The sequence below is a fragment of the Polypterus senegalus genome, chromosome 7, assembly GCF_016835505.1.
Source record: "Polypterus senegalus isolate Bchr_013 chromosome 7, ASM1683550v1, whole genome shotgun sequence".
Lineage (NCBI taxonomy): Eukaryota > Metazoa > Chordata > Cladistia > Polypteriformes > Polypteridae > Polypterus > Polypterus senegalus.
The window spans coordinates 51,002,088-51,029,665 of NC_053160.1; the positions used below are offsets into that span (position 1 = coordinate 51,002,088).

Consider the following 27,578-nt stretch of genomic DNA (forward strand, 5'->3'; position numbering starts at 1 on the left):
CAATAGCATACATTCTTATTAGGCATGGATGTAGACTGAAATGAAACATTCACTATTTTAGTGCACTAGGTTAATTGGGTTTATTATTAACATATTTTAAAACCTACATTTAATATTAATTACTCCTCATAAATTAGCATGCCAGGGCCTATGTATGTTGTTCTAAATAATTCTGTCTTTATGTAGAAGACTGAATTAAAAAATGTTGCTCTCTCACACACCCATATTCAGAGAATGAGAGGCGTAATCAGCACTTCACATATGAAAAATAGTTTTTAAAGCCTTATTGTAAGCATGTAAGAAATGTAAAAAGTATACTAAATGTACAGTATTGTTTTCATTTACAGTTATATTTTGTTTTTCATGTATTTTGAAAGGTGAATGTTTACAAAGTTTTAATTTGCAAATTAGCAAAATCTTACCTTTATTGCTTGTAAAATACTAATACTGTAATTAGTTGTTATTTATATTTGTAGATTAATTTTGGTGTATGTTTCCCAATATTTTGTTAAATTTGTGAGAGTACATTAATTATTGTAAATTATATTAATGATTGTAGAAGATATGATTCTCACTGAAACTTCTAACACTTGAATAGTTTCACACAATAAAATAATATGTACATGTGAACTTTAAGGACAGAATGCTAATTTTGTACAGTGAGTTTCGAGCCACGAGTTACTTCTTGTTTGTAACCTGGATGGAGTCGATAGCAAATGAATGCCAGAGTGAAAGCCTGACACAATTTTACAATACTGGAGGGGGGTCAATATGTACAGTATATATATATACAGTTTTTGTGTGTGTGTATATATAATATACAGTATATATATATATATATATATATATATATATGAATAATATGGGGGCAAAAGTAGGTTTACAGTTGCAAGTACGTGAAACACAGTTTATTCTTGTATTTATTAATTATTGTATGATTTGTATTTGTCTTGTCTTATTATTATTAATAGTGTGCTTGAGTGTAGCACGTAGACTACAACAATATGTAAATAATGAATGCTAGCATGTCTTTTTCCATACACACAAATATAAACCTCTTTGTGTGTGTATATATATATATATATATATATATATATATATAAAATGTATATACAGCGCTCTCCACACTTATTGGCACCCCTGGTTAAGATGTGTTCTTAGGCTTCTAATAAATTCTTTTTTTTTCCCCAAAAAATATAGGCTCACAACACAAAAAACAGAAAAACCCAACTTTTAGTTGAAGTACAATTCTCCAATCAATAATACAGTAAACACAATCCTCCACTTCCAGCAGTTCTGTTACACACCCTCCCAAATCCAGCTCTCGTTGCTGGGTCTCAACCAGTCCTTTAAATAGTCCTTGACCTGGAAGTGTTCCTTCTCTGTGTCAAATGCCACATCCTCCTTCCTCAAGTAGCCCGGAAGTACTGCGGGCTTATGTCCTCGTGCCTCCTAAGTACTTCCTTGTTCGCCCCCCTGGCGGCACCCACGGTACCCAACAGGGCTGAAGAACCGGGCTCCATGTCCCATGATTCCCTGAGGGAATCCGAGGAACCATTTCCATCCAGGGGAGCTGCCATCTAGCATCCCGGGGGATATAGTACCCTGAAAAGGCTGCTGTTCCTCCTCCTTTCTGTTGAGGGATGTCCCGGCCAGACTGAAACGCCGGCTGTCCATCTCTCTCTCTCTCTCTCTCTCTTTTTCTATATCTATCTATCTATCTATATATATATATATATATATATATATATATATATATATATATATATATATATAATTAATTACATTTATATAGTGCTTTTCTTAGTACTCAAAGTGCTATCCACACAAAGAGGAACCGGGAAGCGAAACCACAATCTTCCACAGTCTCCTTACTGCAAAGCAGCAGTACTACCACTGCGCCGCTAATACATGGAATATACTGTATTACTGTATATCTCTATACAGTATATAATCTTCATTTGGATCTTGATCTTTGTTTGTCCGCAAATGAATTAGAAGAAGAAGCACTAGATGGCAGTAGAGAGACAGCTAAAACATAAGTATTGCATTAAGAATCTCCTCCAGGCTTATACTACTGAAGACTGTAGTACTTCAGTCACACCTCAAAACATAGACATTCAAACTAAACAAATTTTTGTGCTTTAAATTAACTCAAGAGATCTTCATTTAGGTCTTGATCTTTGTCCGCGAATTCCACGCATGCGTAGACCACCTTCCAGTTTAGTACGTTGTTGTTACTCACGGATGTCAACAATGTGTCGGAATAATGAAAGGAGTGATGGACAGTGTTACGCTGGTTAAAGAATGAGATTGCGGAAGATAAAAGGTATGTGCCTACGTAACATATGAATGAAAGACAGTGGGTAAAATGAATGACAACGTAACAGCACGTTCCAGAAATTATTATTGTTATGTTGTAGCCGGTGAGTGCTGCATGTCTCACATTTGTACCGTGGCTTGCTCACATGTCAGTGAAGTGATCCCTATTTATGCTTTAAAGAGCCTGGATACCTATGTGTCCTCCTCTTATAACCATTGCTACATGTATATTGCCTTACTCTTTGGATTGCCACAAAGCAACCTGCGAGATTAGAGAAAGGTTGAAAAGATATCGTGAGAGGAAATGACAGCATCGTGAAAACGAGACGGACTGTGAACGGACAGAAGCAGAAATGCTCCTACACCACCACATAATTACGATTCGGACAGTGATTCCGAGTAGGCTGTTCCTATCGAATCAATGTCCAAGGGTTTTCTTTTGTAATTTTGTTTCCCTTATAAAAAATCATAATGCTGTGCGACGATGGGCCCAGTTCACGACTGGCAGCCGCGTTTAAATAGGGAGCCCTTCACAAACAACTTTAACACGTGCAACGTAGTTGGGTGCACATGGCTAGTGTATATATGTATATATATATATATATATATATATATATGTATATATGTGTGTATGTATATGTATATATGTATGTATATTTATATATATATATATATATATATATATATATATATATATATATATATATATATATATATATATATATATATATATATATATATATATATATATGTACAACCCCAATTCCAATGAAGTTGGGACGTTGTGTAAAATATAAATAAAAACAGAATACAATGATTTGCAAATCCTTTTCAACCTATAATCAATTGAATACACTACAAAGACAAGATATCAAATGTTCAAACTGATAAACTTTATTGTTGTTTTGCAAATCTTCACTCATTTTGAATTTGATGCCTGCAACACGTTCCAAAAAAGCTGGGACAGGGGCATGTTTACCACTGTGTTATATCACCTTTCCTTTTAACAACACTCAATAAACGTTTGGGAACTGAGGACACTAATTATTGATGCTGCATAGGTGGAATTCTTTCCCATTCTTACTTGATGTACAACTTGCTCAACAGTCTGGGATCTTCGTTGTCATATTTTGAGCTTCATAATGCGCCACACATTTTCAATGGGAGACAGGTCTGGACTGCAGGCAGGCCAGTCTAGTACCCGCACTCTTTTACTACAAAGACACGCTGTTGTAACACATGCAGAATGTGGCTTCGCATTGTCCTGCTGAAATAAGCAGGGACGTCCCTGAAAAAGACGTCGCTTGGATGGCAGCATATGTTGCTCCAAAACCTGTATGTACCTTCCAGCATTAATATAGCCTTCACAGATGTGCAAGTTACCCATGCCATTAGGACTAACACACCCCCATTCCATCACAGATGCTGACTTTTGAACTTTGCGCTGATAACAATTGGGTTGGTCCTTTTCCTCTTTGGCCCGGAGGACACAACGTCCATGATTTCCAAAAACAATCTGAAATGTGGACTCGTCAGACCACAGCACGCTTTTCCACTTTGCGTTAGTCCATCTCAGATGAGATCGGTCCCAGAGAAGCCGGCAGCATTTCTGGGTGTTGATGATATAAGATTTTTAACTTGCACTTGTAGATGTAGTGACGAACTGTGCTAACTGACAATGGTTTTCTGAAGTATTCCTGAGCCCACGTGGTAATATCCTTTACAGAATGATGTCGGTTTTTAATGCTGTGCCGCCTGAGGGATCGAAGGTCACGGGCATCCAGAGTTGGTATTCGGCCTTGCCGCTTACGTGCAAAGATTTCTTCAGATTCTCTGAATCTTTTGATGATATTATGGACAGTAGATGATAAAATCCCTAGATTCCTTGCAATTGTACGTTGAGAAACGTTGTTCTTAAACTGCTGGACTATTTGCCCACGCAGTTGTTCACAAAGTGGTGAACCTCGCTCCATCCTTGCTTGTGAACGACTGAGCCTTTTGGGGATGCTGCTTTTATACCCAGTCATGACAAACACCTGTTTCCAATTAACCTGTTAACCTGTGGAATGTTCAAAACAGGTGTTTTCTGAACATTCCTCAACTTTCCCAGTCTTTTGCTGCCCCTGTCCCAGCTTTTTTGGAACGTGTTGCAGGCATCAAATTCAAAATGAGTGAAGATTTGCAAAACAACAATAAAGTTTACCAGTTTGAACATTAGATATCTTGTCCATATTGTGTATTCAATTGATTATAGGTTGAAAAGGATTTGCAAATCATTGTATTCTGTTTTTATTTACGTTTTACACAACATCTCAACTTCATTGGAATTGGGGTTGTATATGTATATATGTGTGTATATGTGTATATATATATATGTGTGTGTATATATTATATATATATATATATATATATATTATGTATATATATGTGTATATATAAAATATAGGCCTATATATACTAGCAAAATACCCGCGCTTTGCTTAAAGAAGTTATGAAAAAGAAAAGGAAACATTTTAAAAATAATGTAACATGATTGTCAGTGTAATTGTTTTGTGACTGTTATGAGTGTTGCTGTCATCAAGGATTTGATTATCATTATTTCTTTCAATCAGGTTCGTATTTGGAGGACGTGTTGTGTTCAGATTACATTCCGTGTTTGTCAACCATTGTAAAGACAAGAACAGGTTTCATTCATCGAAGTGTTCACTACCCAACTCGTGAATCTAAGATGTTTAACAGGCATTCCCAGTATTAAGTTGTGGATTTGCCTGCGAATATTTAGCGGCAGCGTGTCTATGAACTTGTGGATTTGCCTGCGAGTATATGGCAGCAGTGTCACAAAGTTGTTTTCGTCTAGCTGTATCAGAAAATGTACCATGACGTCTGACACGCCTCCTTTTTAGTGTTTTCGCACAGCTTGGATTGCTGCTGTCATAATCGGTTTTAAGTTTCATGGTTTGTTTTAATTACGTTAGTATTTGCAGGACTTGTGTTGAAAGGACATTCGGCATCTGCCAAGTGTTGTAAGCATACAACCGGCTTCATCGATAACTTCGCATCCAGCTTTTGAGAGTTGAAACATTCATAAACAACAAAGTGTCCACTACTCAAATCGTCACCTGTGAATCTAAGATGTTTAAGAGGCATTAGCGGTTCTTCAAAGGTATAAAATATTTGGCCATTTCGGTACACTTGAAAGCAACAACCGAACAATTCAGCAGCAGCCATCAACTCACATGCAGAACCATAGGTGAAGGGCTTAAGCATTTCACTCTTCTAGTGCTCCTGTGTAGTATAATTATCTCCTGTACCATCATCAGTCCACACCTTGAACCTTCCCAGTCATTCAATACATAAGACAGATTGTTCCTCCGGATATCAAGAGTGAGCCTGATATGGCAATGCAATATGTAACAAAGAGAATGGAAAAGGTAGGTGGCATCTCCGGGCATGGAAACCACTCGGTAAGTGACAGTTCTTTGATCGATGGTGATCACCTCGATAGACATGTTAATGGGGGTACAGTTGGAACTGTAAAAGAAATGGGTACCTGAACAATGTAAACTAAGTCTAAAATACCTACACAATAACTATAAGCGAAATAAACGATCAGTAAAACAGAGGAGAAGCCGTGGATTAAATAAAAAGGCTGCAGTTATCAACAAGGAGACATGAATACTGTGGCGAAACAAGGAAGGGAATGAAGAGACAGGAGCGACGGACGGCCTTATATGGGCAGGCAGCCAATTACGTGGGAGGCGTTGGGATGGGGGACGCAAGTCCGCCTCACATGGCGACTGAGCTGCAGGCTATGGACGTATATATGTACGTAAGTAGGATTCAGTTATGACCGTTATGCGTAGAATTTGGAAATGAAACTTGCTTAACTTTTGTAAATAAGCTGTTAGGAATAAGCCTGCCAAATTTCAGCCTTATACCTAACGGGAAGTTGGAGAATTAGTGATGAGTCAGTGAGGGCTTTGCCTTTTATTAGTATAAAAATATATATATGTATAACTAGTGTATATATGTATAACTTTTATAGCATTATACATCAGCAAACAATCTGTTTTGCCATTACTTGCAAATTGTGTAAGTTGATCTGATCCGTGCATTTCAAGTCTCCGAATACACAATTGAATCTAATCTGTCTTCAATTGGATTATTACAAAAACTAGGGGGCTTCGCTCGCCAACCCCCGTTTTTGGTTTTCCAGATACACACTTTTAAGATTTTTTTTTCTTTGAATTGTTGCTGTTTCATTAGTTTCACTTTTATTTCAGAACTTCGTTAAAAACAATATTTGGAATCTTTTGAGTCCCGATATGCTGAATCTTTTTAATGAGGTCTGTGAGATGTGTGTTTAATGACTTTGTACCCTAATTTAGGATAGATTTCTTTGTTTGGAATTTCAGCACAGACAAAACGATCTTCATCATCAGCAGTTAATAATTTTTTTTGCAAAGTAACCAATAAATGTATGTGCGGTAAACTCCATTTTTGAAATTTTCTGACTTAAACTTCAAAGCCTTACAATATTTACATACTTCTGACATATCACCTCTGTCCATATACTCAATGTCTATTCGCCTTTTCGCTATTTCTCCGAGTAATATTTTCTTTTTTTGCACTAATGCAATGTTTACCTTCTTTGTTTTGACACTGTCATTGTTTGATGCTTTCATATTCGGTATCTTACTCTGCATGTGTTTCTACGAGTCTTTTGAATTCCAGTTTTCATTATCTCTAACCTGCTCTGCATGTGTTTGGCCCCCATGTTTTTTAACCTCTTTATGACGTTTTACTTTGTTTTCTACTATTTGTCTTTTATTTCTGATCTCGCTTTATCCTGCTATTTTTTCCAATGATACCTGGTCTGTAGTGATTACTTTCCCTTTTTCGAGTAATAATTTTCTTTTGTTTGCGCTACTGCGATCTTTACTTTCTTTTTTTATACTTTCTAATTTTCCTACTAGATAGATAGATAGATACTTTATTAATCCCAAGGGGAAATTCACATAATCCAGCAGCAGTATACTGATACAAAGAAACAATATTAAATTAAATAGTAATAAAAATGAAAAGAATTAAAATAAAATTAATGTTCGCATACTTTCATATTCTTTAACTTTCTCCACATGTGTATCGCGCCAACTTTTTTTTTTTTTTTGGAGCCTTTCGAATTCCATTGCTTTCATAATCTCTAACCTGCTCTGCATGTGTTTAGCACCAACGTTTGTGAACGTCTTTATGAAGTTCTACTTTCTTTTACTCTTTGTCTTTTAATACTGAGCCTGATTGGATGTGCTTTTTATTCAATTCCACTTGTTCCAGGCTGATAATTACTTTCCTTATTTTCTGAATTTGCACCTCGATTATTCTTTTTCTTTTTTGATCTTTTTTTCTCTGCAGTGCTTTTGAGTCTCTTTTCTCTGTGCTGCTTTCTTCTTTGTTTACTCGTTGACGTTTCATTTATAACGTATTGTACGCTTTATATGAGCTGAGAGCCCTGGATCTGTGTGTGCTCAAATCCTTTAGACGACTGAATGTTTTGCTGCATCTGGGATTTTTTTATTTTGATTGTAAGTACGGCATGTCTTGTAAGAATCTCGTGTTCCACGTCATAATTCTTGAAATCCAACGAATAACCTAAAATGGTGCAAACGTAAGCAGTAAACTGCCAGAGGTTTAAATTTGAAGTTTAGGTTAGCAAAAAGTGAAAAGCAAATATCAGAATATTACTAATGGGCCTTTTTCAGGGAACAAATGTATGTGCATATATGTATATGTGTGTATTTTCCCCCTAAATGGTGCCTACTTCTCGTCTGTTGTGTTCTGTGTTGTTCTTTTTTGCGTGGACCCCATGGCAGCGAGGTGTGTGTTGGTGAAGAGAGATAAGAGTTTCATTGTACTTTGCACACATTCCAGTAAATCTGAGCTGCTTACATTGCATTATATTTATTCTAAAAGCCTCCGATGTTTTGAAAGAGCCAAGCCGCCTGTACATCAAGACCGATTTTGCAGCGCCAATCAAAATGCAGGCTTACTCACTTTGTCTGGTGCAGATGTCGTGACTGAGCCAAACCGCAATGAAACTGATGGACGCACCACAAATCAATTCTCGACATCTATGATGCATGCCAAGTGGTCTCATTTTTTCAGTGATTATTGTCAAGTTGTCAACAGAGCAGAGACAGCAATTCACATCTGGACCTCATCGTTCAATGATGTCAATAACTGAGGCTGGAGACGATTTTTTGAAGTGAAACCACACACGTGGGGCTGAAAGGACGCTGCGGAGGAGGCCTAGCAGTGAGGTGAAGTGCACAGCTGGCCTTCTTTCATAAATGGCGGAATCTCTTTTTCCTTCCTAAAGTGACACACACAAGCTGCTTTGCAACATGTGTGCAGTGAACCAAGAATCTGTGATAAAATTATTACTTTCAGCTTACTTTTGTTGTCACAAAGAGACCACAGAAACACGGAAGGCCTGCTTTCTTATATCGAAAACTTTGGTGCTTCAAAGTGGACGAACTCAGTAAGTTTCAAGGCTTTTCTTTTTGCGTTTGAACCCCGGCTTCATTCGCCTCCATTTTAAAATGAAAGAATAACGTAGGTTGTTTATTTATTTATTAATTTACAAAAAAGGTTTCACTTTAGAACTTTATTTTATGTGGCAAACTAACACATAGCATGATGGGGAAGAAATAAATTAGACTTGAAAAATACCAAATTTATCCTTTAATAAAATCCAGTTAAACTTTGTGAAAATGTCACTACTTACTAAGGGGAATGACGAGCAGTCTGTCATAAAGGCATTATTTTATTAAAATGTTATCATTACAAAAGTTTAGAAGGCAAGCATATATTCTTCAAAAAAAAAAAAAACAAAACAAAACATTGACACAAGGAATATTTAAATAGAAAACTGAGCGAGAAGCTATAAAATGGAGCAGAGTTTGGATGTGTGTCTGATTTCTCGGAAAGGCTTGTGCCGCTCCTTTTTGGAGTTCCTGCGCTCCACCTGATTTAACACAGGCACGTTCTCCACCGCCAGTCTCTTCTGGACCCGGTGCAGAATGATGCGGTAGACTCCAGTAATGGAGCTGCGGGAGTTCTTACCCTGGTTGTTCTTAATGTGTTCCTCTGTAATGCCCAAGTTCTCCAGTGCCACTTTGACCTCCGTTTCGTCGTCTTTGAGCTCACAGGGCTGTGCTAAATACATGGGGTCCAGCTTGAAAGGCTCCATTGGTTTGGGAAATTCAATTGGTTTCAGCCATTCACAGTTCATGATTTGGTCAATGCTGTATCGGTCAGTGGGCGCTGGCTGTAGGATTCCTCGGATCAATTTCTGGCAAGGCTCAGGAATGTAGGCAGGGATTGTGTAAGTGCCATCCAGAATGCATTTTTTGAGTTTGGCCACAGTGTCTGCTCTGAATGGCATAGTCCCCGTCACCATGAAGAAAAGCAGGATGCCAAGTGCCCAGATATCCACAAACACGCCCACGTAGCTCTCGTCTCTGAACAGCTCCGGGGCGGCGTAAGGTGGGGAGCCACAAAATGTATTGAGAGTCTCGTCCTTCTTGCTTATGGTGCTGAAGCCGAAATCTCCAACCTTTACACAAGTGTCACACGTATAAAAGACGTTCTCTGCTTTCAAGTCCCGGTGTATTATGTTGTTGTCATGCTGGGGATCAAGAGAAGAAAAAATGGTTAGAATTCTTCACGTCTTCCATATTGTTCTGCTTTGTTGTTAGCTTGCCATTAATGCTAAAATGACCCTGGAAATGTGGTGCAGCATGGGTTGTGGATGTTGTATGTTATCAACTCAGGAATTTCCTATTAAATTCATTTGAAATTGTGGTTAAAGGCAACATTTGGGCAGTGAGTAGAAGATTCAAGAAGACACACTTAAGGCACAAGTTTGTATGGTTGTTACGGCCAAGAGTCCCACAACTCGTGATAGCTCTGATGGTCACGAGCAAAATAAGAAGTCAGGATAAATTCAGTTAGATGTTAAAATGAACACCTTTGACCAAACTCACTGATCCACCAGTGCATCAAAAATTAGAATGAACGCATCTATTTACATATCCTGTCCTAAGTCGTGGGGACTCTTCACAGACAGACAAACGGAGGGACAGATGCACAGAACTTGATCTGTCCCAAGGCAGCATTGGCTGCTGGCCCTGTGTGGGGCGCCAGTTCATGTGGACACACGCTCAAACTCACTTATCCTGGGCCAGTTCAGGTAGCAGTTCACCTCATATGCAAAACTAAGTAATCGTTTACATTTACGTCATTTTCAGTAAGACAAGAATTTGTAGTTCAGGTAGAAGGCTATTCGTGTACGTTGTGACAAAAGCACAGGGAGCTATAGTTTGACACTTGGACGGGATTGGGTGTTATGGAAACTTGCAATTCCTTGTTAAGCTTTTATTTTGAAAAGACTGCCAGAGGTAATGTAAGGACAGGAAGTACTTTTATATTGAAGTAAAGTGTAACAGGAAATTCAGCATTGTGTGCAAGGTAGGATAAAAAAATGGAGAAAAAAGAAGAGAAACCTCTGGGGAGCAAGAGATCCTCCATTTTGGGAAACAGGTCTGTAACGTAAATTCAATGTGGAATGGAGAAACTTACAGGAAGGACAGTGGTGTCTCGATTTGTGAGCGTAATTCGTTCCGGAAACGTGCTTGTAATCCAAAGCACTCGTCTATCAAAGCGAATTTCCCCATAAGAAATAATGGAAACCCAGATGATTCGTTCTACAACCCAAAAATATTCATATAAAACTGATTAATACAAAATATAAATAAAAAATACATAAATTAACCTGCACTTTTCCTTTGAGAAGAATGTGAGGGAAATGAGAGAGAGGAGAAGAGGAGGAGGAGGAGGAGGAGGGATATTGTGTAGGACGACTTTCACTATAACAGAATCCTTGCTGTCTGTTGGCTCACTGGAATCTTCTTTTTTTTTTTTTTGCGACTTTAACAAGGAAACCTCTGCAATGACAGATACTTTTGCCTGAAGAGTCACTACACTAGGACACAAAATTAAAAAATGCTTTAAACACTGTAAGGTTTCTAAACTCTTTTGGCACTCCCCCCAATGGGACGACACTCAGAAGAGCGTCCTGAAGCAACTGCAGGCTCCCAGCGCTGTAGCAGTTTGAAGCAAAAGCAAATCCGAAAAGATGGTGGTCACTCTAGAAGCACCTGCTGTTGATGGGTGATGCAAGTAACATTACAAATGCAAAGGCACAGCATTACTTGGCCACGACCCTGCCCGATTTGCTGTGTCTCTGTATAGGTGAGCGACAGATCCCGCTACAATAAATAACCGTGCAATTCCTGTTTCACGCTGAATAAAGCTGGTGTCGCTAAAGTCCTGAGACTCAGGTTCGTGTTTTGGGGTGTAACGCAGAGACTCGCATGTTACAGCACACACATGTGGTCATATGGATGTTGACTATACGAGTGAGGCACACCGACTGAGACCGAGAATGGGAGGCGATTACCCACAATCCCACAGAGAGAGTAAAGATCCATTGGCTCAGTTGTGATCACGTGACACTCGGCAGATAAAGTGTATACGTACTACTCGTATTGCAAGACTTCACTCGTTTATCAAGTTAAAATTTATTAAAAATAATTAAGGTAAATTACTGTAATTCACTTAATGGGGTATGCTTTCTGGATGTTCTCAGACTGTAGAAAAAGAACCAGCATTGGATGAAGAAAATAGTTCAGTTGGATGGGTGCGATCTTTCATAATCTTTCATAAAGAAAACTGAGACTATTCCCTTGCTTGGTGGAAATGTTAAAAAATAAGACTCATTTTTCTTGACTTTATTCTAACATTTTTTCTTTTGTTTATATATTTTTACGCACCTGTATTTGTTTCAGATTTAAATCTGAGTTCTAAACGCATTTGGTTTTGTTACACTGTAAATTAAAAGGGTATCGTTTTTTCCTTTATAGCATTCTAGAATTCAACGTTGGTGTTTGAGTAGCTCAACTTGGTGGTAATTAAGAGGCCATTTCACACGTTTTCCTTCTGTTTTTCAAATCTGATTATGGAAAAGGTAGCAGTTTTCCCTTAAGAAGGGCACAGTACATATTTTCTGTCACGGTGTAGTGTATAAGTTCACATTTCTTTGAATATTTTCAAATTACGGTCTCTACAGGTGTATTATATCAAGCTTAAGAATATTGATTTGTAAATGAATGCAGGGTCCTATGGTGACCCTGTTCTCCCCTCTATACTCTTTAATATGTAGACAATAACAAAATGGCCCAAATCCCTACTACAGCCCTCATATGTCACACTACCCTTTATATGTATGACCTTAGACGTGTATTGGTGTATTACAGATGATGTGCCCAAAATATAATAAGCAAACAAGAGTACAAAAGTTGGCAAAATAATTCTACAACCTGGTTCATGTTGAGCATCAAACGTGCTTAGATTACCATGTGGCTCTCTGTCTTTGATTTTGGTCGTTGCAGAAATGGACAGCATGGCCTGTCTGAATATGGCTGCTGAGAGGGGTGCTCTTCTTAGGATTTCCAAAAACGGCACAGACAGCATGGCCCTCTACATGGATGAAACAGAGATGTGTTGCTTTTCTCTTGGTTCTTGCGTCCAGATTTGTCGTTCTTGACACGCTTCTTGCACTGAGTGGGGGCGAGTAATTCCCATTGGCTTAGCTCAGGCAGATTGAGCCCCCAATTCCCACCAGTATCCAGCACTGGTCAGTCAGCAAGAGGTAAACAGCTGAATGCAAAAGTTTTATATTGATGCGGTAAGTTGAAAATGTCTCCAAGCAAGGAGTGGCTCTTACAGCATCCCTGCATTTCACTATTAGACATTAACTTTCTTGCTGAATTAAAATATTTAAAAATATAAAATTGTTAAGACATCTTAATGAGCAGAATTTCTAGGTGCAACAAAGGAGTGGAAGTTGTCCAGTTCAGTGACCTTAGGATTGCATCCCTGCTTTTGCAGATGATGTCCTGCTAGCTTCACTGGGGTGGTCTGTAGACGAGTGTGAAGTGATCAGGCTGAGGATCAGCACCTCCAAGTCTGAGGTCATGGTTCTTAGCCAGAAAAGGGTGGATTACGTACTTCACGTTGGTTATAAAGGGCTGTCTTGGGCGGAGAAGTTTAAGTATTAATGGATGTTGTTCACAAATGAGGGAAGGACAGAGCAGGAGATTGACAGGTCATTTATGTGGATGTTATACCAGATAGTCATGGTGAAGGGAGACCTAAGCCGAAAGGCAAAACTCTTTATTTAGTGGTGGATCTACGTTCCTACCTTCACTTGTGGCCACAAGCTTTTTGGTAGTAACTGAAGGACGTAGATCATGTATGCAAGAAACACAAATGAGTTTTCATCTCTGGGTATCTGGCCTCAGACTTAGAGACAAGGTGAGGAGTGCAGACATTCAGGAGAACTCAAAAGTTAATCCGCTGCTGATATGCACCAAAAGAAGCCAGTTGAGGTGATTCTGGCATCTGATTAAGATGCCTCCTGGATGTCTCCCTGGGGAGGTGTTTCAAGCATGTGCGACCAGAAGGAGACCTCGGTGCAGACCGCTTGGCTGCCTTTGGGAACAGCATCTCCCCCAGAAGAGCTGGAAAAGATGGCAGGAACTACTGACACCATATGCACTTGTCATCTTTCCATCAGCAAGGATGGAAAAGGAGCCTGGATTCATCAGACCACATAATTCTTTACACTTCTCAATGGTGTACTTTTGATGCTTCTGTGCCCACTTACTGGCATATGTAATGGTCTCCGGTAGACGTACTCGAAACACAGTCCAATCATTGGTGTGTTCTGATATGGCATTCCACACACTCATTTTGAATTCAAATGGGATTTGTCTGGTTGTTATCCCACTGTTTGCTTGTATGAATCTCACAATTCTCTCATCCACAAGGTGTTTTTGTACACAGGATCACCCATCAGTGGTAGGATTTTTGCTTTCCGCACTTCTGTAAATCCCTGAAAATGGTTGTGTTAAAAACCCGTGCTCACCACCATTTGGGAGATTCTAGAAACAGCAGTCATGCCATGTTCAAAGTTACTAAGGTCTTCGTTTTGCCCATTCCAGCTCTCAATTAAACACAAACTGATACTAGGAATATTGATCTGCTTGATTTATACCATACACCGTCAACATGTGACATATGACTCGTTGGAATGTGCAGCACAAAGCTGATAATTATCCACACTTTTGTGATCATTTTGTTTGTTTTGGATATACAGCTTTCTCCGCGCACATGTGGAAACATGTTGTGTCTGTGGTCTCAGTGGTTCTACCGTGATCAGTCAATTTCTCTTGTTGTTTTCTAGTACATATGGCCATGCCAGTCTCTGTTTGCACCAAAGAAAAGCAGTGAGTAGTAAGTAGTGAGAGTACTAGGGTCAAAATCCTTATCAGTTTGCTAGAGTCCATGATATGGACTTGCGCAGTGTTGCTGTTGGTAGTGCAGGTGTCGGAGCATTCTGTTCTTTCTTCATGCTTAGCACTTGTCTGACCATTTATGAACTTCTCAGTCCATTCGTAAACACTCTGCTGTGGTAAAACACTGTCTCCATGTTGTGCAGAAAGCCTTCTATGGATTTTGGCCCTTGGTACATCTTCAGCCCATTAAAGGAGGATTACTGGTCACTGCTCTTCTTTGGTGCAAATGGAACGGAGCAACATTGTTCACTTCTGGAAAAGAACAAGAAAAACTGACTGATCAATGTCGAACATTTACCACTGTGCTCACCATGTTTCCACATGTGCGCGGTGAAAGCTGTACAGCCAATCGAAATAAAATGATAACGAAAATGTTGATCGTTTTTGACTTACCTTGTATGATGTGTTTGACCAGTAACTCACTGTAATTACCACTGTCTCACACACTTCATATTTATCAACATGTAGCTGTAATAAGCGTGTTCACACAAGTCATCGGGTACTTTCTACGTGAATTCACAACGGGAGTGTTTCCACGCACTTCTGAGAACTAGGAGTCTGCGGTGATACCTGACTGAGCATGCCATGCTTCTCCAATATGAAAGAGGCCACGCTCCGTACATACTGTGAGCGTAAAGTACCAGGAGACGCAGTGGATCAGGACATTTTGAAAATTCAAAATCTCCTGCTAATTCCACTTGTAGATGTTTATAACCCCAGTTCTGGTTTGTCAGAATCTGAGATATCTGTAATTACATTCTGAAGGGGGTGCCGGTCCTTTGCAGGGTGCGCTATTACACACATCCACATTCACTCCAAGCCAAGTCAGAGCTACCAATTAACCTAAGATGTGCTAAAAATGAATCATAACGGCACATGAATAAAAGATGTTCAGAGAACAGTCTGGTCTTCTTGATGTATGCACCTACATGCGTTTCTTGCCCCTTTCTGTGTGGGCTGAGGTTTGACCTATTAGGTTAAACAAAACACACAGCCCATCCCCTTTACAACTGACATACAATAGCCAACCCACCATGTGCTTGACTGCAGACAAAATCTGGGAAAAAACCATTTTGCTGTTTGTGTTGGACAGTTTGCCTTCCATGCTGATCTTGGCAAAGAGCTCCCCTCCACCTGCGTACTCCATGATGAGGTGCAGCTTGGACAGGGTCTCCACCACCTCATACAGCCGGATGATGTTGGGATGATGCAGCTTCTCCATGCTCGAGATCTCTCTGGACAACAGCCTCTGTGTCTTCTGGTCAAGTTTTGTTTTATCCAAGATTTTTATTGCCACTTTTTCTGAAATATTGGAAAATAAATAAGTTCTGTCAAAACCAGTGCACTAGACGTCATGGAGTTCTGCATTAATCTATGAGTTTTACCTGCAGAAAAATTAGGGTTAGAATGGCACTCATTCAGTGCGTCTAAAGCAGGGGTCTCCAACTCCAGCCCTGGAGAGCTACTGTGGCTGCAAGTTTGCATTCTAACTCTTTTCTTAAATAGTGACCAGTTTTTGCTGCTAATTAACTATTTCCCATTATTTGAATTGACTTTTCTTGAGAGACTGACCGCTGAATTGATTCTTTTTTCCTTAAACAGCACCTAAACATAAGTTTTGGTGTGAAGTGAGCCCACAGATGACCAACGAAGTTGGGGCCTCAAACTCCAACCAACTTCACTTCATTCAGTTTCTTAATTTGAAGCCAATTCTCATTGCTAATTAAACCCGTTATTTAATCTCATGGTGCTCATTCTGTCATGGCAGACATTTCCAAAACTGGTGATTTTCTTTTTTAAGAGCAGATCAACATTACTGAGGCCTTCACCTTTCTTTATTTTCAGTTATTGTGTGATGGATGGTGGTTGTTGTTTATGTGTTGGTACATTTTGTGCCTTCATATTGTTTGGTTGCTAATTAAGTAAAAAAGAAATAATTAAGGGGCCTGAGTCTTAAGGCAAAGGGTTAACTAGCAGCAAAATCTGGTCACTAATTAAGAAAGGGTTAGAATGAAAACCGGCAGCCACAGTAGCCCTCCAGGACTGGAGTTGGAGACCCCTGATCTGAAGATGTACTGCGCAGTAACTGGACTTCAAATGATGTTTGTATTATATAAACAGATTCATTATGTTTAAAAGTAGATTAGTTCATTTAAAGATACAGTGTATATAATAAGTAATAATTTATTTTAGTTTCAGGTGCCTTTCAAGGCACACAAGGACACTTACAGAACACATTAATAACAATAATCACATTGTAAAATTAGTAAAATACTACAGTGCAGTAAAACCAGAATAAATGCAATAATAAAATATATCAAATAAACTTTTTATCAAACAGAATAAGCCATCTTAAACAGATGTGTTTTAAGGGGAGATTTAAAGGTAGGAAGAGTCCATATTATGAATACCTTGTGGAAGAGAGTTTCATAGGTGACTGAAAGCTGTAAGCCCCATTTAGTTGAGCAGGAGGTACAGTGAGGTCCATAAATATTTGGACAGACACAACGTTTTTCTAATTTTGGTTCTGTACATTACCACAATGAATTTTAAATGAAACAACTAAGATGCAGTTGAAGTGCAGACTTTCAGCTTTAATTCAGTGGGTTGAACAAAAAGATTGCATAAAAATGTGAGGCAACTAAAGCATTTTTAACACAATCCCTTCATTTCAGGGGCTCAAAAGTAATTGGACAAATTAAATAACTGGAAATAAAATGTTCATTTCTAATACTTGGTTGAAAACCCTTTGCTGGCAATGACAGCCTGAAGTATTGAACTCATGGACATCACCAGATGCTGGGTTTCCTCCTTTTTAATGCTCTGCCAGGCCTTTACTGCAGCGGCTTTCAGTTGCTGTTTGTTTGTGGGCGTTTCTGTCCGAAGTTTAGTCTTCAACAAGTGAAATGCATGCTCAATTGGGTTAAGATCAGGTGACTGACTTGGCCATTCAAGAATTTTCCACTTCTTGCTTTAATAAACTCCTGGGTTGCTTTGGCTGTATGTTTTGGGTCATTGTCCATCTGTATCATGAAACGCCGCCCAATCAATTTGACTGCATTTAGCTGGATTTGAGCAGACAGTATGTCTCTGAACACCTCAGAATTCATTCGGCTGCTTCTGTCCTGTGTCACATCATCAATAAACACTAGTGTCCCAGTGCCACTGGCAGCCCAAGCCATCACACTGCCTCCACAGTGTTTTACAGATGATGTGGTATGCTTTGGATAATGAGCTGTTCCACACCTTCTCCATACTTTTTTCTTGCCATCATTCTGGTAGAGGTTGATCTTGGTTTCTTCTGTCCAAAGAATGTTTTTCCAGGACTGTGCTGGCTTTTTAGATGTTTTTAGCAAAGTCCAATCTAGCCTTTCTATTCTTGAGGCTTATGAGTGGCTTGCACCTTGCAGTGCACCCTCTGTATTTACTTTCATGCAGTCTTCTCTTTATGGTAGACTTGGATATCGATATCAACACCCCGGAGAGTGTTGTTCACTTGGTTGGCTGTTGTGAAGGGGTTTCTCTTCACCATGGAAATGATTCTGCTATCATCCACCACTGTTGTCTTCTGTGGATGTCCAGGTCTTTTTGCGTTGCTGAGTTCACCAGTGCTTGCTTTCTTTCTCAGGATGTACCAAACTGTAGATTTTGCCACTCGTAATATTGTAGCAATTTCTCAGATGTGTTTTTTCTGTTTTCGCAGCTTAAGGATGGCTTCTTTCACCTGCATGGAGAGCTCCTTTGACCGCATGTTGTCTGTTCACAGCAAAATCTTCCACATGCAAGCACCACACCTCAAATCAACTCCAGGCCTTTTATCTGCTTAATTGATAATGACATAACGATGGACTTGCCAACACCTGCCCATGAAATAGCCTTTGAGTCAATTGTCCAGTTACTTTTGAGCCCCTGAAACGAAGGGATTGTGTTAAAAAATGCTTTAGTTGCCTCACATTTTTATGCAATCTTTTTGTTCAACCCACTGAATTAAAGCTGAAAGTCTGCACTTCAACTGAATCTGAGTTGTTTCATTTAAAATTCATTGTGGTAATGTACAGAACCAAAAGTAGAAAATAGTTGTCTCTGTCCAAATATTTATGGACCTAACTGTATAATAAGTTTAATAAAGGAGGAAGATCTAAGGATACGGGAAGGGACGGAGATATGAAGAAGATCAGAGAGATGAGCAGGTGCCAGATTATGGAGGATCTTGTTAGTAATAAGCAGAATCTTAAAATCAATGCAATGTTTAACAGGAAGCCAGTGAAGCTGCTGAAGGACTGGAGTAAAGTGTTCAATGGAAGGGGTTCTGGTAATAAGAGCATTTTAATAGCAGCATTCTGAAGCAGTTGAAGTTTGTAAAGGAGTTTTTGAGGAAGACTAAATAAGATAGAATTACTGTAATCAATATGAGATGTCACCAGAGCATGAACAAGAATAGCAGCACTGGTGGCTGAAAGAGATGGGTGTAAGCGGTCGATATTACGTAGACATCTATGTATATAACATCTATTTACTTCCACCTTAGAATTTTCAGTTTATTGCGTTGCAAAGATGAATCATAATGTCTTTAAAAAAGGACCAAAGCAAAAAAAAATCATGAAAAACAAAAAAGTTTCATCTAACTAAACTATACAAGCATTGTAACAACAACAACAACATTTATTTATATAGCACATTTTCATACAAACAGTAGCTCAAAGTGCTTTACATATTAAAAGAATAGAAAAATAAAAGAATAAAAAAACAAAATAAGTCAACATTAATTAACATCGAGTAAGAGTAAGGTTCAATGGCCAGGGGGGACAGAAAAAACAAAAAAACATAAAATCTGTAGGGATTCCAGACCATGAGACCACCCAGTCCCCTCTGGGCATTCTACCTAACATAAATGAAACAGTCCTCTTTGGATTTGTAGCGCCTCTCCACTGGGGATCAGAAAAACATCAGGCACCAGTGTCTAAACTGGCACATATAATGGCATGACTGCTGTTACCATGAATAGTACAGGCCATATGAAACACTGAGGGTTCAGCCAGTGACACTGTCAGCAAGCCAGCCATCATCACGTACTGTAAAGCACCGTCAACAAGTTGTCTAATCAAAGCTAATATGCCTCAAAATAAACTAATCACAGGTTGACCCAGGCCATCAAGCCACAACGTTTGTCAGTCTCATCTTGGCGTCACAGATGACTTGTATGTTAATGGAATGTCTCTGCTTATAGTTAAACAAATTAGCACCATACTCGCTAGGTGCCATTATTGCAATATGGGTGCAGTAAACTGCTCCAATTACAGTATGTTAGCAAAACTGGACAATGCCGCTAATTGCCTTTTTAAGTTAGCAAAAACCTGTTATGTTTTATGTACGTACATCCACATCAAATGACAAAACTGAGCGTAGTGCCTCGTCAGTCAGTTAATGGCTTCCAGCACAGCGGGCATGATATTGACCTGTTGGCCAGTTCCCTGAGATGTGACAAAAGCTAGCCTACTGTATATAAACTGAACTATTTAGTGCACGAGCGCTGCAGTGGCCCTCTTAAAAGTGAACTAAAATAGAGTCTGCATATTATACTCATCACTTTTGAGGTCCAACATCTGTCATGCCAACATACATTATAATTGGTGATATGAATTGTTATACACGAGTCGTCATTTAGCTGCTTTATTGAGGGTGTCATCATTTCCCAGTTTCTCTGAAATTTTGTGTGCGGATGCGTCACAGTTGCTGTAAAATATACGCACATTCTCCTGTCTAATTTTCTTTTATAAACCCCAATGTTTGTGTGTAAACCTGCACATTTTGAGCCTCTTTTGGTGTGCACATTAAGTGTTATTAACCTGACCCCTGATGAGCAGCCACACTGAGGGAATGTGGGGGACTTGGGCTGTTGTTACTAAAATAGGCATCACAATTTTATCACAATGTAATTAAAATAAACTAGCCAACCCGCGGCGTACCATACGCCGCATAATCAGGCCGATTTTTAAATGATTTTTAAGCACAGGGAGAAAATTAACATTTGAAAAATCGGTAATGTAATAAATCAACAAGAAAAGCAACATTGTAACAATGCACGGAATGAACCAACACACAATCGTCCATGACTGAAAACTGGCGGACCACAATCGCGCCTCCTCTTGCCAGACGGAGGGATGGGGGTGCATGGTGCGGAGTGTGGAACGGGAGGAGAGGAGAAGGACGTCCCCTCAGCTCCCTCCATCATGCTAGTCTGCTGATTTCTTGTTCAGTATGCACTGCCCGCTCATGTGCCCACTTCCAACTCGTCACTTAAGTCGTCGTCTTTACAAAGTCCAGATGTGCCTGTGACTCACATAGACTTTTCATTGCTCTGTTCGGTTTTGGCTGCTTTTCTATATATAATCCACCGAGACACCCGACCACGGTAGTCGCGAGGTGGGAGGGGGGTGTGCACAAAGGGTAGGGACGCAACCAGTGGGAGCGTATGAGTCGCACTTAGTGGGAATTCCACGGTTTGCAGCCCGAATGGGGTTCAACGGCTTACCCACGCCTCTCTGCGCCTGGTAGACACACGCTCAATCTCATGCATAATTATTAATTGAATGCTAAACACTTCTGGAAAGAAACGGTCGTCTAAAATGGGTTGGTGTGAGAATACAACAGTAAGTGAATGAAAAGATGGAACTCTGGAGAGTAAGACACCTATGGCGCACGCAGGAAGGAGCCACGCCCACCAAGCCCGCTGCTAGTGCTGTGCAGAGTGGAGGCAGGACCTCTGTGTTTTTCCCAGTTGATTCTGGAGTTCATGAGGGGTGTGTTCTTGCTCCTACTCTGTTCAATGCTTGTATGGACTGGGTGTTGGGCAAAGTCGTGGGGTCCAACAGCTGTGGAGCATCTGTTGGTGAAGAAAGATTCATGGATCTTGACTTTGCTGACGATGCTGTGATCTTCGCGGAGTCAATGGAGGCTCTGTTCGGGGTTGGTGTGAGAATACAACAGTAAGTGAATGAAAAGATGGAACTCTGGAGAGAGCAAAATACAACACAATAGTGAACCCGGGGCATAACAAACGCCGCATAATTATTTATTGATGGTTGAACACTTCTGGAAAGACACAGTTGTCTAAAAAGGGAGGGTTTGAGGATACAACAGAAAGTGAATGAAAAGATGGAACTCTGGAGAGAGCAACATATAATTGTCTGTGAGTGAAGAAGACACCTGTTTGTCGCTGATGCGAATTGCTGTATGTAGCGTGTAAAACAGTTTGCTATGGTGCACGCGGTCGTGCGTCGTAACCGAAAACTTGTTTTTTAAAGACTGCTTACTTCATTGTGTTTTAACCTCAGTTGTAAAGGATTGTTTTAAGGATCCCATGGGATACCCTCAAAACCGTTTCACACGCTGCATATGGCGATTCACCTCCGCGAGAAACCTGCCTCTATGAACAGTCAACGTGGCTCGGAGGTGCCAGGAGTTGGTGGGCGTGGCTCCTTCCTGCGTGCGCCATAGGTGTCTTACTTGGCGGCGGCTCAGTGAATCAAAGCCCCTTCCGGCGTGCTTTCCATGGTTGTCTTGCCTTAGTGAATTATATATATAGATGTTACTTTTAAATGAAGTGCAGCTTTCAGAAATCTTATTTTGAAACATTTCATTTTTTTACATTAATGATTCATATTCTGCATCTTACTCCAAATTTCTTGCACATTTCTAGTTTTTGTTTTCTAGATAGATAGATAGATACTTTATTAATTCCCAAGGGGAAATTCACATACTCCAGCAGCAGCATACTGATAAAAACAATATTAAATTAAAGAGTGATAAAAAAGCAGTGCAAGTTAAAAAATGCAGGGTGGAAATTGTGAGGCCGGTATAACAGACAATAACTTTATATAATGTTAGCGTTTACCCCCCCGGGTGGAACTGAAGAGTCGCATAGTGTGGAGGAGGAACGATCTCCTCAGTCTGTCAGTGGAGCAGGACAGTGACAGCGTCTGTCGCTGAAGCTACTCCTCTGTCTGGAGATGATCCTGTTCAGTGGATGTAGTGAATTCTCCATGATTGACAAGTGCCTGCTCAGCGCCCGTCGCTCTGCCACAGATATCAAACTGTCCAGCTCCATGCCCACAATAGAGCCTGCCTTACTCACCAGTTTGTCCAGTTTGTTCTTTTACCTTATTTGTGTCATTTTTAAAGCTTTGTTAGGTGATTTACTTTTTGCAATGGAGCCCATGATGTATTACCTCACCAATGTGAGAATATCGTAATATAACATTCTCAGTTCCTGTTAATTCAGTTTGGATTCACAGAAGTCTAGGCCCTATTCCAGGGGTGGGCAAAGTCATTTCTGGAGGGCCGCAGTGGCTGCAGGTTTTTGTTCCAACCCAATTGCTTACTAAGAAGCACTTATTGCTCTAGAAACACTTCTGCTTCATTTTAGTTATCTTTCTCATTAAGATTTTGAACCCTTATTGCTTATTTAAGTCTTAAATAGCAGCATTCTTGATTTTTAATTGCTCCTTATTTACAATAAGATGCAAATGACAAAAGAAACCAGCAGTTATCCATTTTGCTTGCTACCCTTTATACCTGTGTGTATTTATCGTGCACTATTTGGTTTAATTAAATACTTGGAAGGAAAGAGAAGACAAAAAAAGTGAAGGACTGAGAATTACTCATCTGTTTTACACTTCAAAGTATTTGGATGATATCCTTAAAATGGAAAAAAAATCTAGGATATGAGAATGACTTGACATAGCAGAGTTAAAGCACTAACAAGCCATGAAATGTAATTATTGGCAAGGATTGTTTTCTAATTAAGCAACTGATTTGGAACAAAAACCCGCGGCCCTCCAGGAATGACTTTGCCCACCCCTGCCCTATTCCAACAGCCTCGACACACAGGCCAGGTCCAGGACCCACCTAATAAACCTTCAGAACCCCCTGATTCTAGGAGAATAAAACTTATTGCTTAATGAGGAATGGTGTGGTCATAGCGGAGACAGACTACCCACTTGTATGCAGTGTGAACAGAGAAACAAACGTCTAAGCAAGATTTGCACAAACCTTCTAGAACAATACATTCCTGCTTGACTGGATCTGTCATTTGAAACCATTTTAATGCCATGATGTGAAAAAAAGGGTCCTGCTGTGATGCTGTGCTGTTCCGTAGGCTTCAGCTGTTTGTATCTGAGACTGTTAGACTGTTACGATAAATGTTTTTCATTAATGTTTTTTGAGATTAGTATTTTGTGCAAAGTATTCATCTACGACATTTTTTAATTTTCTTTGTTAAATAATTTCAAATAATTTAATTTTGACCTTTGTTTTCACTTAGTAGGCTTCCTGAAGAAGGGTTCTTTACGCTGTGACACCAATTTGTTTAGTTTCAAGTGGCGCCATTTTGAGAGGTTAACATCACGAGTTGCTACTGCAGTATTCCCAGAATGCTCCAGGAATGTGCGATGCAATACATGATCAGAGTGATGGTATAAAGTTTGGTTCTTGTATTTCTGGGGTATCTGAGATTAGGGTAACAACAGTATTGTTGTGTGATTCTTACAACAATAAACATTTTCAAGTTTAATGAACTTGCTTTTTATATTAAAAGATACGTTTGGTATTTTTCATGTCAAAGTTATTTCTTCACAAACATGGCATACGTATATTTATTCACCCTTCAAAACTGTGTTCTTTCTATAAATAAAAAAAAACTTATACTTTTTCATTTATCAGTTGCAGGCCATGAATTTATAATTTTGTTTATTCATTTTTCCACGATTAGAAATGTAGCAGAAAAATTGGCAATTTTAAAGTCAGTCAGTCATTTTCCAACCCGCTATATCCTAACACAGGGTCACGGGGGTCTGCTGGAGTCAAACCCAGCCAGCACAGGGCGCAAGGCAGGAACAAACCCCAGGCAGAGTGCCAGCCCACCGCAGGACACACACACACCAAGCATAATTTAGGATCGCCAACGCACCTAACCTGCTCATTTTTGGACTGTGGAAGGAAACCCAGGCAGACATGGGGAGAACATGCAAACTCCACGCAGGGAGGACCTGGGAAGCAAACCCGGGTCTCCTAACTGTGAGGTAACAGCGCTATCACTGCGCCATCGTGCAAAGTTTAATTGGAAAATGACCACTTCATGGCCTGTTGTCCCTAAATGATGCAAGTCATATTTGCCCACACTGGTGCTTTACATTATAGGCTATGGGGAAGGGAGGAAAAGCTTAAAAACGTATCAAATACATCCATTTGTCGAGTATTGATTCACATCTTGCAGTTACCCACACATTGTAAAATGGTTAACACATATCATTTTTTAAGACAAAAAAAAAAAACCAATACTATGAGATTCAGCCATTTTAACAGAAGACCAGCCGTGCGCACGGTTGGGTTGAGTTCTTCTCAAAAGATCAAATAACAGTAAACGTTCCGTGTCATGCGGTTGGTTTTGTTTTCATTCACTTCCTTATTTATGTGAGAACTCTCACAAGTGAATAGAAAACATGAGAAAAAAAGTACCAGGAATAGGAGATAAGCTGATTATTTCCAGATCCTTTTTGTTATCATCAGAAAGCACAGATTAATACTTGACAAGCGTCTTTGCTTGAAAAATGGACATAGTTGGCAAATTTTTAAGCTTTTTCTCCATGCCCCATAGACTCCATTGTAAAAGTGCTGTTGCAGGGAAGGTATTTGTTTAAGTTTATAGGAAGTGCTTAACTTTTGAAAACAATTTCTTCTGACAAAAGCATATATACCATGTTTGGGAAGAAATAGCTCATCCTTTACGTTCTTTGATGTTTGATTAGTGTTTTAAACTTGACAACATATCTTTTTGACTTTTGGCAACGACTTCGACTTGAATTATCACCTAAGTTTTATATCCTGATCCCTTTTTTTTCTTAAATCTCAAAAACAAGCTCAACATTTTTTTCTTTTCTTTTTGATTTTATATTTTGTTCTTCATTATGGGTGGCGAGGGAGTGGTTCTAGGAAACTACAGTGCATCCGGAAAGTATTCACAGCGCATCACTTTTTCCACATTTTGTTACGTTACAGCCTTATTCCAAAATGGATTAAATTCTTTTTTTTCCTCAGAATTCTACACACAACACCCCATAATGGCAACATGAAAAAAGTTTACTTGAGGTTTTTGCAAATTTATTAAAAAAAAAAAAACTGAGAAAGCACATGTACATAAATATTCACAGCCTTTGCCATGATGCTCAGGATTGAGCTCTGGTGCATCCTGTTTCTCCTGATCATCCTTGAGATGTTTCTGCATCTCAATTGGAGTCCACCTGTGGTAAATTCAGTTGATTGGACATGATTTGGAAAGGCACACACCTGTCTATAGAAGGTCCCACAGTTGACAGTTCATGTCAGAGCACAAACCAAGCATGAAGTCAAAGGAATTGTCTGTAGACCTCCGAGACAGGATTGTCTCGAGGCACAAATCTGGGGAAGGTTACAGAAAAATTTCTGCTGCTTTGAAGGTCCCAATGAGCACAATGGCCTCCATCATCTGTAAGTGGAAGAAGTTCAAAACCACCAGGACTCTTCCTAGAGCTGGCCAGCCATCTAAACTGAGCGAATGGAGGGAAGGGCCTTAGTCAGGGAGGTGACCAAGAACCCAATGGTCACTCTGTCAGAGCTCCAGAGGTCCTCTGTGGAAAGAGGAGAACCTTCCAGAAGGACAACCATCTCTGCAGCAATCCACCAATAAGGCCTGTATGGTAGAGTGGCCAGACAGAAGCCACTCCTTAGTAAAAGGCACATGGCAGCCTGCCTGGAGTTTGCCAAAAGGCACCAGAAGGACAAAATTCTCTGGTCTGGTGAGACAAAGATTGAACTCTTTGGTGTGAATGCCAGGCATCACGTTTTGAGGAAACCAGGCACCGCTCATCACCAGGCCAATACCATCCCTACAGTGAAGCATGGTGGTGGCAGCATCATGCTGTGGGGATGTTTTTCAGCGGTAGGAACTGGTAGACTAGTCAGGATAAAGGGAAAGATTACTGCAGCAATGTACAGAGACATCCTGGATGAAAACTTGCTCCAGAGCACTCTGGACCTCAGACTCGGACGACGGTTCATCTTTCAGCAGGACAACAACCCTAAGCACACAGCCAAGATCTCAAAGGAGTGGCTTCAGGACAACTCTGTGAATGTCCTTGAGTGGCCCAGCCAGAGCCCAGACTTGAATCTGATTGAACATCTCTGGAGAGATCTTAAAATGGCTGTGCACCGACGCTTCCCATCCAACCTGATAGAGCTTGAGAGGTGCTGCAAATAGGAATGGGCAAAACTGGCCAAGGATAGGTGTGCCAAGCTTGTGGCATCATATTCAAAAAGACTTGAGGCTGTAATTGCTGCCAAAGGTGCATCGACAAAGTATTGAGCAAAGTCTGTGAATATTTATGTACATGTGATTTCTCAGTTTTTTTATTTTTAATAAATTTGCAAAACCCTCAAGTAAACTTTTTTTCACATTGTCATTATGGGATGTTGTGTGTAGAATTCTATAGAAAAACATTAATTTAATCTATTTTGGAATAAGGCTGTAACATAACAAAATGTGGAAAAAGTGATGCGCTGTGAATACTTTCTGGATGCACTGTACGATTAAAAAGAACACAATCCCTGAAAATGCACCCCATCCGCTTGATATAAAGACACTGCCCCAAACTAAAAAAGAAACTACAGATTTATCATAAAAATGCTGAATAAAAACAGATGAGTTTTGTAGAACTGTTGTCCTCTGTGGCACAAGCACAAAAA

The 27,578-nt window shown here is 39.7% G+C and overlaps 1 protein-coding gene across 2 annotated transcripts in view; it reads right to left on the reverse strand.

The window, feature by feature from the left end:
- Positions 1 to 8,554: 8,554 nt before the first annotated feature.
- The window catches only part of nim1ka (NIM1 serine/threonine protein kinase a), a 109,791-nt gene continuing 90,767 nt past the window's right edge, over positions 8,555 to 27,578 (reverse strand). For both annotated transcript variants that reach the window (XM_039758613.1, XM_039758614.1), the window contains exons 4-5: positions 15,835 to 16,103; positions 8,555 to 10,009 (exon numbers count right to left, since the gene is read on the reverse strand). In XM_039758613.1, coding sequence (XP_039614547.1) covers positions 9,263 to 10,009; positions 15,835 to 16,103 — 1,016 coding nt within the window. In that variant the 3' untranslated portion in view covers positions 8,555 to 9,262. The remainder of the gene's footprint in view (positions 10,010 to 15,834; positions 16,104 to 27,578) is intronic.